The 12560-nt window shown below is 41.5% G+C and overlaps 1 protein-coding gene and 1 pseudogene across 2 annotated transcripts; both read left to right on the top strand.

The window, feature by feature from the left end:
• Window positions 1–273: 273 nt before the first annotated feature.
• On the top strand, window positions 274–10684 carry LOC115111042 (DNA replication complex GINS protein SLD5-like). 2 transcript variants are annotated; one of them, XM_065011553.1, is made up of 8 exons: window positions 274–524; window positions 686–772; window positions 884–997; window positions 1106–1203; window positions 1356–1444; window positions 1592–1682; window positions 2012–2116; window positions 9941–10684. In XM_065011553.1, exons 1-7 carry the CDS (start codon window positions 432–434, stop codon window positions 2106–2108), a joined length of 669 nt encoding a protein of 222 aa, XP_064867625.1. In that variant the 5' UTR covers window positions 274–431; the 3' UTR covers window positions 2109–2116; window positions 9941–10684. The 2 variants fall into 2 exon arrangements, with proteins under 2 accessions (XP_064867625.1, XP_029492786.1); XM_029636926.2 differs by lacking the exon at window positions 9941–10684 and adding an exon at window positions 2480–2999 and having other exon boundaries at window positions 275–524.
• Window positions 10685–10788: 104 nt separating this feature from the next.
• LOC115111041 (protein phosphatase 1 regulatory subunit 3C-B-like) lies at window positions 10789–11998 on the top strand (annotated as a pseudogene).
• The last annotated feature ends 562 nt before the right edge of the window (window positions 11999–12560 follow it).

Below are 12560 nucleotides of genomic sequence, written 5' to 3'. Positions count from 1 at the left end.
GAAAGTAAATAACCATGGTCATTTGTAATTTTCGACATTTATTTTAATTAGTTGAGGGGACATGCAGCACTTAATCCATGGAAAGTAGACCACTGTATTTCATTAATGCCAATAAACACATGCCTTTTTGCAAATAACAATAATAAAACATTATTTTGTAAACCAAACACTAGCGCAGAGATTACGGAGGGATTTGTTTACCGTCTCTGACTGCGCATTTTTTGCGCATGTTTGAACCTCTACAGACGTCATCACGCACTGCTTTCGGTTGGCGCGAACTTTAACCGGAAGTGTGCGACTCTTGTTTCGGAGGAGGTTAATGAGCTGTCGATGTCATTTACAGTGTTGTCTAGATATAATGTAAAAAAGTAACATTCTGCGTAGCTAGTTTAATAGAGTACCACATTTTGTGTAGGCTAAGCAAGTATAGGATGTCGGATACGTTGTCTGATGATGCCAGCGGAGGAGATGATGGCCAAGAAGATGTGATGACTCCAGCGGAGCTGATTGGGAAATTGGAAGAGGTAACGTTAGCTAGCTAGCTAATTAGCCATGTTCACTAAAATACTGTAGCCAGACCGATACGTTTTGCAATACACGGATCCTGTCAAAACAAAAAAAAACGTATTTAGCACTGCTGCTGCTCCTATGTAAAGTGGACTTTGTGTATTCCTCTGCCCCCCAGGCCTGGCTGAATGAGAGGTTCTCTCCTGAGCTCCTGGAGAACAAGTCGGAGATGGGAGAGTGTGTGATGGAGCAGCTGACTCACATGGTAAATGGTGGTGGGGTTCCTCAAATAACTGAGGAGTGCAGCAGCTGTCTCGGTAAGCAGTGAGGTACCAGTAATAACAGGACTTCTATGTTGTGTTGTCTCCATTGACAGGAGGCCAACCTGCAGCGGGTTAGGAGGGGTGATGTGAAGGCAAGTGTCCACCGCATGGAGATTGACAGGATCCGCTTTGTCCTCAGCAGCTACCTCCGCTCTCGCCTCCAAAAGGTAATGCCAACAACAACCCAGCATGATATGATCATCTTCTAGTGAGAGGGACTATAAATCAGTGCTCAGACTGACACCTTTCTCTCTGGTCCTCTGTTGCCTGTGTAGATTGAGAAGTTTTTCCCACATGTGTTGGAGAAAGAGAAGTCTCGAGTGGAGGGAGATCCTTCGTTCCTGTCTCCAGAGGAGTTTGCTTTCGCCAAAGAGTGAGTGTTATAGTGACGTGTTGTGGCTTGCAGTTACAATGACCATCCCTGGAGGAAGGTCATTGAGTTGCTTTTGATGTCATATTTACTTCTATTATTATAATAATAATATGTTTGCAACATTAGTGATGTGTTCCCTCTCTTCCATTTAGATATCTGGCCAACACAGAGACCTATCTGAAGGCTGTAGCTCTGAAACACATGCCCCCCAATCTACAGACAGTGGATATGCTGAAAGCAGGTGAGTCCTAGCACGATGTTTAGATGAGCTATTCCAATATTCAAATGACTGCTTGTAAAAACTAATCAGTAGCATAATGTTCATGGATGGAAGCATTGCATTCTCTTGTCATGTGATTAACTTCAATGTCAAATGAAATGTTCCCAGTACCAGAGCCTTGTCTGGACTCCTTTGTGTTCCTACGTGTGAGGGAGAGACAGGAAAACATCTTGGTGGAACCTGAGACAGATGACCAGAGGTACAGTGTCACATGATCATTGGACTGATTGATTGGTGCTACAGCTTGGAATAGGCTTACTACCTATCTCACTTTGATGATAATGTGTCAAGAATAGAAGTTTTGATTCCTGTTGTGAAGAGGAGCACATTGGAAGTTATTTTGCAGTATTCTGTAGATCCAGAAGGTGGCAGCATGTGTCTGTATATAACATGTTTTTTATTGACTGTTACTATCCTCAAGAATATTATACAAGCTTACTCCACGGACAGTGTATTCTTATTGATTGAAATGCCCGGTCGTTTTGCTAAGAACTGCATTGAATTTTCTGGTCCAATATTTTCTTTCAGAGAGTATGTTGTGGATCTTGATGTGGATTCTCAGCATCTGATGCGGTATCGCTCCATAGCACCCCTGGTTTCAAGTGGAGCAGTACAGCTAATTTAGCTGTCAAGGTACTCAATTTATAGGCCACACCAATTTCCCTCATATCTTTATCCATGACACACACACTAATCCATACTATGTTTTTGAATATGTTGAGGTGTGCATGATTCAAATCCAAATCTTTCATAAGACTGTTTTGTACTGTCATCATTTTTTTTGTTTTTTGCCATCAACATGGTCTCTTGGGAACTAACTAAGCTGGAAATTCTCTCTTGGAAAGTTTGATTGAACAGCATATTACCTGTTCAACAATGAGGCAATTTGCCAGTGAACTGCAAGAAAATCGTCACTTAGGCCGTATATTATGTTAACACGTTTGCACAGATCGGTCTCTGTAATAATATACCTACTCTATTTGGGCTATGTTTTAGGAGCCTCCTGTCCTTGGTTCAGATGGGGTTATTAGTCTCCAAATGTGATGGTGGATGACCGGAGGAACACTGACTCCCTTCATTGAACATTAACTACACTGTTTGCAGTACATTGAGGAAGGAGTTATGGACATTATTTGTGGACTACCAACTCGCCAAGGGCGGGGCATTAACTAGAATGTCTGCAAATATATTACTGACTTGTTGAAATGTTGTGTACCTGAGGACATATCTCTCTCACACGAAGCCTGCTTATAATTGCAATGATGATCATTGGATCACTAAGGCTACAAGTGAGAGATACCTTTGGTGTGAGGATGACACAGGAATACATGAATGGCACTTCATGGTGTCTACATGTATGTAATAAGGTTGAGGGATACATGCATGTCATTGCCAAGCATACATTTGTATTTTGCATGCTGTTGCTGCCTTGACCATATATGATTTAAATTCTGTGTTTGTAAACCATATCAATTGTTGATACCAAAGGAAATAAATGTGTAGATTTATGTTTAAAGACTGGTATTAAAAACTTCTTAGGGCTGAGATCCCGCTAACGGGATCGATATGACAACAGCCAGTGAAAGTGCAGGGCGCCAAATTCAAAACCACAGAAATCCCATAATTAAAATTCCTCAATCGTAGAAGTATTTCACACCATTTTAAAGATACACTTCTTTTTAATCCCACCACAGTGTCCAATTTCAAATAGGCTTTACGGCGAAAGCACCACAAACGATTATGTTAGGTCAGAGCCAAGTCACAGAAAAACACAGCCATTTTTTTTCAGCCAAAGAGAGGAGTCACGAAAATCAGAAATAGAGAAAATTAATCACTAACCTTTGATCTTCATCAGATGACACTCCTAGGACTTCATGTTACACAATACATATGTTTTGTTCGATAAAGTTCATATTTATTTAAAAAGATCTCTGTATACATTGGCGTGTTGTGTTCAGTAGTTCCATTTTGCAGAGAGCCACATCAATTTACAGGAATACTCATAATAAATGTTGATGAAAATACAAGTGTTATGTATGGACTTTAGATATACTTCTCCTTAATGCAACCGCTGTGTCAGATTTCAAAAAAGCTTTACGAAAAAAGCAAACCATGCAATAATCTGAGTACGGCGCTCAGAGACCAAACAAGCCAAAAAGATATCCGCCATATTGTGCAGTCAACAGAAGTCAGAATTAACATTATAAATATTCACTTACCTTTGATGATCTTCATCAGAATGCACTCTCAGGAATCCCAGTTCCACAATAAATGTTTGTTTTGTTCGATAATGTCCATCATTTATGTCCAAATAGCTACTTTTGTTGGTGCGTTTTGTAAACAAATCCAAGCTCACGAAGCGTGTTCACTAGGAGCAGATGAAATGTCAAAAAGTTCCGTTACAGTCCGTAGAAACATGTCAAAGGATGTATAGAATCAATCTTTAGGATGTTTTTAACATACATCTTCAATAATGTTCCAACCGGAGAATTCCTTTGTCTTCCGAAATGCAATGGAATGCGAGCTAACTCTCACGTGAACGAGCGTCACGAGCTTGTGGCACTCTGCCAGACTACTGACTCAAAGAGCCCTTATGAGCCCCTCCTTTACAGTAGAAGCCTCAAACAAGGTTCTAAAGACTGTTGACATCTCGTGAAAGCCTTAGGAAGTGCAACATGACCAATATCCCACTGTATCTTCAATAGGGAATGAGTTGAAAAATGACCAACCTCAGATTTCCCACTTCCTGGTTGGATTTTTTTCTCAGGTTTTTGCCTGCCATATGAGTTCTGTTATACTCACAGACATCATTCAAATAGTTTTAGAAACTTCAGAGTGTTTTCTATCCAAATATAATATTCATATATTAGCAACTGGGACTGAGTAGCAGGCAGTTTACTCTGGGCACCTTATTCATCCAAGCTACTCAATACTGCTCCCAGCCATAAGAAGTTAATATTTTTGACACCATGGTATTTAAGTCTAAGAAATAGGACCGTGTCCCACATTGCCCCTAGTTAAGTTATGGTTAATCAGCCATAAACTGTGCACCAATCGTCCACAAAGACACCAGCTGTTCAGGAACACGCCTGCATCATTACATGTATTACTTTTACACACATCCAATGACCCCCCCCAGTATACCTCTTTCTTTTCAAGTACATCAGTAAAAACATAGTGACCATTCATGATAAGACATACATTTTTATAGTTTAACCAATTATGATGGAAGTATGTTGAATCATAAGTTGTCATTGTTGCTGATAATGAAGGGCTTGTGATTGAGAACTGTACTTGATGCAAGATAGAATGGATTTAATAGCCCCTTTTTTAGTAGTTATGGTTCTTTCCCTTATTAGGCTACATCCGGTTGAGTCAATGTCAGGTCAGGGTTGGTTCTTTATGGCTCGTTGAAAACAAACAACCCCGGGTAGTAATTGCATCAGGGTCACGGTATGGGGAATTGCAGCTCATCCTCTTCTAAATAACTAGGTCATTGAGTCATACTGTGTACGTGAGAGAGTGCATTCATTGTCGTGGGAAAATTTGCTGCATCACTTTGTTTTTCTCTGAAGCAATTCAAAAGTGAAAGCTGTACATCACATCCTTAGTTGAACTATTCACCTTACTATATGCCATAGCTGGCGAGAATGGTTATGGCATGGTCTGAATGATTCCATCTGATCTGTGCCCTTGTGTTTATATACTGAACAAAGATAAAACACAGCATGTAACAATTTCAAAGATTTTCCTTTTCATATAAAGAAAATCAGTCAATTGAAATACATTCATTAGGTCCTAATCTATGGATTTTACATGACTGGGAATACAGATATGAATGTGTTGGATCAGAAAACCAGTCACTATCTGGTGTGACCACCATTTGCCTCATGCAGAGCAACATCTTCGCATAGACTTATCTGGCTGTTGATTGTGGCCCGTGGAATGTTGTCCCACCCATCTTCAATGGCAGTGTGAAGTTGCTGGAAATTGGCGGGAACTGGAACATGCTATCGTACACGTCGATCCAGAGCATACCAAACATGCTCAATGGGTGACATGTCTGGTGAGTTTGCAGGCCATGGAAGAACTGGGGAATTTTCAGGTTTTTAGGAATTGTGAACACATTTGTGCTTCTACATTTGCATTGCTTGCTGTTTGGGGTTTTAGGCTGGGTTTCTGTACAGCACTTTGTGACATCAGCTGATGTAAAAAGGGCTTTATAAATACATTTGATTGATTGACTTGCGTCATGGGGCTGTGCATTATCATGCTGAAACGTGATGGCAGCGGATGAATGGCATGACAATGGGCCTCAGGATCTCGTCACGGTATCTGTGCGTTCAAATTTCCATCAATAAAATGCAATTGTGTTCGATGTCTGTAGCTTATGCCAGCGCAACCATGGGCACCATGTTGACATCAGCAAACTGCTTGCTCACACTACGCCATACATGTGGTCTGCGGTTATGTTGGCCGGTTAGACAGACTTCCAAATCCTCTAAAACGACGTTGGAGACAGTTTATGGTAGATAAATGAATATTCCGTATTCTAGCAACATCTGGTGCCAGAATTCCTGCGCTCCCTCAAAACTTGAGACAACTGTGGCATTGTGTTGTGTGACAAAACTGCACATTTTTATTATCCCCAGCACAATGTGCACCTGTGTAATGATCATGCTGTTTAAGCAACGCTAATGATAGGCCTAACCATACTCTAGTACTGTAGATGGAAAGGCTTTCCCAAAAACCTTCTCAATTAAATGTTAACTAGCTACAAAGAAGCCTATGCCTACCTGGCAGAATGAAATCATGATAATTTGCATCGATCCAGTGGCCATTTGTTTGGCAAACTCCATCTCATGTGCTACAGAAACACCTCTAACCAAACAACAGTGCTAGGTGCCTGTGCACTTTAATTAAAGGTTAATAACTACACAAAACAAATTCCCAGTGGTCTCCTGATGTGGTTTAAGCATTGTTATGGACTTAAAACATCCAATTTTGTTGTTGTACTATCAACAAAGTATGACTTCGAGCAAAAACCTGAGGTAAAAAAAGGAACCAATCAGAAGCTTGTGAATTTCTGACCCAGTTGACACCCTTATTTATCGGTTTCAATAGTAGACCTACTAAACTCGGCAAAAAAAGAAAAGCCCTCTCATTGCTGAAAATAAACGCAGTCGACAAACTTAACGTGTAAATATTTGTAGGAACATAAGATTCAACAACTGAGAAACAAACTGAACAAGTTCCAGACATGTGACTTAACAGAAATGGAATAATGTGTCCCTGAAGAAATGGGGGGGTCAAAATCTAAAGTAACAGTCAGTATCTGGTGTGGCCAGCTGCATTAAGTACTGCAGTGCATATCCTCCTCATGGACTGCACCTGATTTGCTTGTTATTGCTGTGAGATGTTACCCCACACTTCCACCAAGGCACCTGCAAGTTCCCTGGACATTTCTAGGGGGGAATGGCCCTAGCCCTCACCCTCCGATCCAACAGGTCCCAGATGTGCTCAATGGGATTGAGATTCCAGGCTCTTCGCTGGCAATGGCAGAACACTGACATTCCTGTCTTGCAGGACATCACACACAGAACGAGCAGAGTGGCATTGTCATGCTGGAGGGTCATGTCAGGATGAGCCTGCAGCAAGGGTACCACGTGAGGGAGGAGGATGTCTTCCCTGTAATGCACAGCATCGAGATTAACGCACAGCGTTGAGCCTGCAGTGACAACAAGCTCAGTCCAATGATGCTGTGACACCTCCCCAGACCATGATGGACCTCCAAATTGATCCCACTCCAGAGTACAGGCCTCAGTGTAGCGCTCATTCTTTCAACGATAAACGCGAATCCGATCATCACTCCTGTTGAGACAAAACCGTGACTCGTCAGTGAAGAGCACTTTTTGCCAGTCCTGTCTGGTCCAGTGACGGTGGGTTTTTTTTTTAAACACAACAACACGGTAGCAACACAACATGGCAGCAGCACAAAATATGGTAAAAGAAAAACATTGGGCACAGACAACAGCACAAAGGGCAAGAAGGTAGAGACAACAATACATCATGCGTGTCAGCCACAAGTGTTAGTGCGTCCATGATTGAGTCTTTGAATGAAGAGATGAAGATAAAACTGTGTTTTTTGCAGCTCGCTCCAGTAGCTAGCTGAAACGAACTGAAAAGAGGTGCGACCCAGGGATGTGTGTGCTTTGGGGACCTTTAACAATGTGACTGGCAGAATGGGTGTTGTATGTAAAATATATCACTAGTCACTTTAAACAATGCTACTTAATATAATGTTTACATACCCTACATTATTAATCTCATATGTATATGTATATACTGTACTCTATATCATCTACTGCATCTTTATGTAATACATGTATCACTAGCCACTTTAAACTATGCCACTTTGTTTACATACCCTACATTACTCATCTCATATGTATATACTGTACTCGATACCATCTACTGCATCTTGCCTATGCTGTTCTGTACCATCACTCATTCATATCTTTATGTACATATTCTTTATCCCTTTACACTTGTGTGTATAAGGTAGTAGTTTTGGACAAGCACAAGCATTTCGCTACACTCGCATTAACATCTGCTAACCATGTGTATGTGACAAATACATTTGATTTGATGTGGAGGATGAGGGCTGCAGTAGGCATCTCAGATAGGGGGGAGTTATGCCTTAATCGTTTTTTTTTCTTCTTCAAAATTAGCATCAACCAGTAGGTCTGGTTGATACACCCAGACCCACTTGTGGTCAGGTATACAGAAATGACCAATTTACAGAGGAGTATAGAGTGCAGTGATGTGTCCTATAAGGAGCATTGGTGGCAAATCTGATGGCCAAATGGTAAAGAACATCTAGCCGCTCTAGAGCACCTTTACCTGCCGATCTATAAATTACATTTCCGTAATCTAGCATGGGTAGGATGGTCATCTGATTCAGGGTTTGTTTGGCAGCTGGGGTGAAAGAGGAGCGATTACAATAGAGGAAACCAAGTCTAGATGAACCTTAGCATGAATAGAATGACAGTGTACCGTCTAGCCATACTCCCAGGTACTTGTGTGAGGTGGCTACCTCAAGCTCTAAACCCTCAGAGGTAGTAATCACACTGATGGGGAGAGGGTTAATTATTCTTACCGAACCACAAGATCTTTGTTTTGGAAGTGTTCAGAACAGGGTTAAGGGCAGAGAAAGCTTGTTCGACACCAAGAAAGCTTTGTTGTAGTCATTTAACACAACATCTGGGGAGGGGCCAGCTGAGTATAAGACTATCATCTGCATATAAATGGATGAGAGAGCTTCCTACTGCCTGAGCAATGTTGTTGACGTAAATTGAGAAGAGCGTAGGGCCTAAGATCGATCCTTGTGGTACTCCGTGGGTTTCAGGCAGTGGCTGAGACAGCAGATGTTCTGACTTTATACGCTGCACTCTTTGAGAGAGAGAGAGTTAGCTAAATTAATGTATACTAAATTAATTAGTATACTCACTTCTCCAGGCACCACTACATCACTGGGTCGAAGTCCAGGTACGGCCCAAAAAAATGGGGTGTTGTCCAGCATTTCTGTGTGGTAATAAGGCATTTTAGCACAGGATATTTTTCAGGCTTATTGTATTTTTCTTTCATGTAATTGGGAGAACCAGGAATAGACGATTGGAGAAAGTTTAGCCTATACACATCTCCTTTAACATTCAATCATCTTTATAGTGCAGTGTAGTTGCACTACACACAGAGTACAAAACATTAGAAACAACATCCTAATATTGAGTTGCACTCCCCTTTTCTCTTAGAACAGCCTCAATTCTTCGAGGCGTGGACTCTACAAGGTGCCGAAAGCTGGCCCTTGTTGACTCCAATTCTTCCCACAGTTGTGTCAAGTTGGCTGGATGACCTTTGGGTGGAGGACCATTTGTGATACACTCGGGAAACTGTTCAGCGTGGAAAAACCCAGCAGCGTTGCAGTTCTTAAGCCTTTTGTCTTGCCCATTTACACTCTGAATGATAAATAATGTCATCAAGACATACTGATCCTTCTGTAACCTGATCCTCCTCTTCATCTACACTGATTGAAGTGGACTCAACAGGTGACATCAATAATGGATCATAGCTTTCACCTGGATTTACCTGTTCAGTCTGTCATGGAAAGAGCAGGTGTTCCTAATGTTTTGTACACTCAGTGTAGTTCACCACTGATAGCATTTACATTCATACTTTGTTTCCCAGTCAATAACAGATCTAGAACAGTACCCTGTGGATAGTGGAACACTAGTATGTTATGAATGTGCAGTAAATTAGAAAAACATACAATGTTATCTCGTCAACATATTGTTGTCTGTTGAACAGAGAAACTGTAGGTGACCTAGTTTTCTTTGACATGTAAATATATTCTGAAAATCAGGTGTGGAAAGTGTTATGTGACATGATATGTCTCTGCAGGTCCCTGCTGACTACTGGCATCCTAGAGGAGGAGGGACTGGGGGGAGAGTTAGTCTGGAGAGTTCACTGGCAGAGGAAAGCTTGGACCTGGGCCCAGGTCTTGGTGGAACCATGGGTCGATCACCATGGCCAGGAGTAGAGGCCAGGATTATTGGAATTGTTTCCACAATATCAGTGAAGGTTTGAATTTCTGAAAGCTGCTCGAGCTTCAACACCACATCAGCAACAATCAATATCTCTCTGCAGCCTCATAACCGACTGACTTTTATTCATGACTCATAGTCTGTGCTTGACCATTTTTGTATTTGTATGCTTTTATGTGTTTTTATTGTTAGGTTTTGGGCTGAGTAATGACTCCTATGACTTGTTCCAATTTAGGTCTGAATAGAAAAGGTGATTGGTGTTAATAACGTCCAGTATTATGAATAGTAGTAAGGACCAAATTAAGTAACTCCTCACACAAAATAAAATGTGTCCATTATTGACAGGCCTAGAGTGCTACCATGTAGAAATTGTAGGCTACCACTATTGGCTAAGAATGATGAGTAAAGGTTAACTTCATTGGTCAGGAGAGTAGGGAAGGCGGGATACACCAGATATCATGATAATTAAGGAGGTATATAAACGCAGACACTACTGATACTAGGCGCGTACTAGTTCAGCACCAGTAAATAGAGAAGGAAAAGATAACAACAACAGGATGATTTCAACTTTTTCGAATAAACTGTAAGTTAGTGTTTTTAAGTTGATTGTTGCAATTACTGGTCAAATGTTCTTTTGATAGCGAGACAAGTATTGTTGTAACTCACCATATAGAGGTCCAAGGCTGTTCCATAAAACAGTTTTTCTAATTGCATTGTAGTCTTGACATACTGTATATGTTAGCAAATACTAGAACCGATATGTCCATGCAGATCAATGTCTTAGGCAATGTATCTCTGAGACTCAATGCAGTGTTTACCCTATTTTCAAGAGTGTCCTTCAAGCTGAAGTCTATGCCTTTATGATCTTCTTACTACAGAAGATATCCCCAAACAACAGATGATGGCCTGTACAACGTAAGAATGGTTATATGATCATGATGCATATGATTTATCAGTAAGCTGTAGAAGATTGTTCTTTGCTTATTGACCTTCATCTTTATCCTTCAAAGGGTATTACAGATGTTGGGTCCTCTGGACATGGCCGTAAGGCTGTGCTGGAGCCAGTGTCCACCACTGTGCCAGCTGTTCTGTGCATCCTCTCTGAGACCCTGCATCAGAACCCCCGTGCCAGAGCAGCTCTCCCAGAGCAGGCTAAGTCCTACAGCACTTACCCCAGACAGACATGTGCCTCTGAATGAGAGTGGTGAGGATGAAGTCAAGGCTAAGAGAAAGCATGTAATTTTCACTGACTCTAAGGTTTGTCGCTAACTGCAGCCAACATATACTATTAAATGGTGGAGTGGATGTACCCACGGTCATCACGCCCAGAGAGGCGGCGCAACACGACAGAGGATGGTTCTAGCTGCACTGTCAGCAAATCTATTGAGGAGAGCAGGCTGCGGCTGGGCTTCCCACAGCCCTCTGCAGACTTCCAGTGTTTCCGTGCCAGGTTGAGGGAGGGTATGGTTCTCCTGGGGAACTGCAGTGTGAAGAACCAGACCTTCCAGAAGGCTGTGTGAATCCGCATCACCTTTGACTCTTAGCACAGCCAACAAGACGTGCCCTGTGCTTTCCTGAAAGAGCGCTATGGTGGAGCTGACACAGACATCTTTGAATTTGACATCACCCTGCCCATGCTCGATGAGAGGATTCAATTCTTTGTTTTATCTACCTGATGAGTACAGCACCCCATTCTGGGATAATAGCAATGGACAGAACTACAGCATGTTTGTCTTTGACAAGCCTGGGGCATAACGCTGTGGGGCATAATCTGGACAACAGAAAGACTGCACTAGGCTACACTGAACTTCACCGTAACATTTTATGCTTCGACCCTCATCTTCACTAAGTTCATCTGAGGTGAACTGTAATATGCTAAAATGTCAGCTAAAATAAACTATTGTTCTGTTTTTCATATTTTCCATTGCTTGCTCTGTAAATTGCATTCTGGAAGAAGAGTCAGTAGGATAGAATAGTCATTAGGAAATTGAAGATGGGTCTGGTTATTCAGTTTCAAACGTGCTCACCGAAAGCTAAAATGATTTGTAATATTTACAATATGGCTGGAGGGAAAACCTGAGATTCTCTACAGTCTTCTATAATTCTGTCAGTGTGCAGTGCACTTCCTCTTTGACCAAGTGTTAAGTAACAGTGTTGAGTAACTGCCAGGTTTTAACCAAGAAATAGTGCCTCATAAACACTTACGGTTGTCTGACTGCTAATTTCAGTGTCCATGTGACTGCTGTAGACAGGATATCCCAGAAATCTTTGATATCCTGAGTACATCATGGAATACTGAAGTGAAAAAATTATACCGAACAAAAATATAAACGCAACATGTAAAGTGTTGGTCCAATGTTTCATGAAGGGAAATAAAAGATCTCAGAAATTAGTTTACGTCACTGTTAGTGAGCATTTCTCCTTTGCCAAGATAATCCATCCACCTGACAGGTGAGGCATATCAAGAAGCTGATTAA

The sequence above is a fragment of the Oncorhynchus nerka genome, linkage group LG27, assembly GCF_034236695.1.
Source record: "Oncorhynchus nerka isolate Pitt River linkage group LG27, Oner_Uvic_2.0, whole genome shotgun sequence".
Classification (NCBI taxonomy): Eukaryota; Metazoa; Chordata; class Actinopteri; order Salmoniformes; family Salmonidae; genus Oncorhynchus; species Oncorhynchus nerka.
Note: the sequence above shows the minus strand (reverse complement) of the source record. Positions and strands in the feature narration are given on the sequence as shown.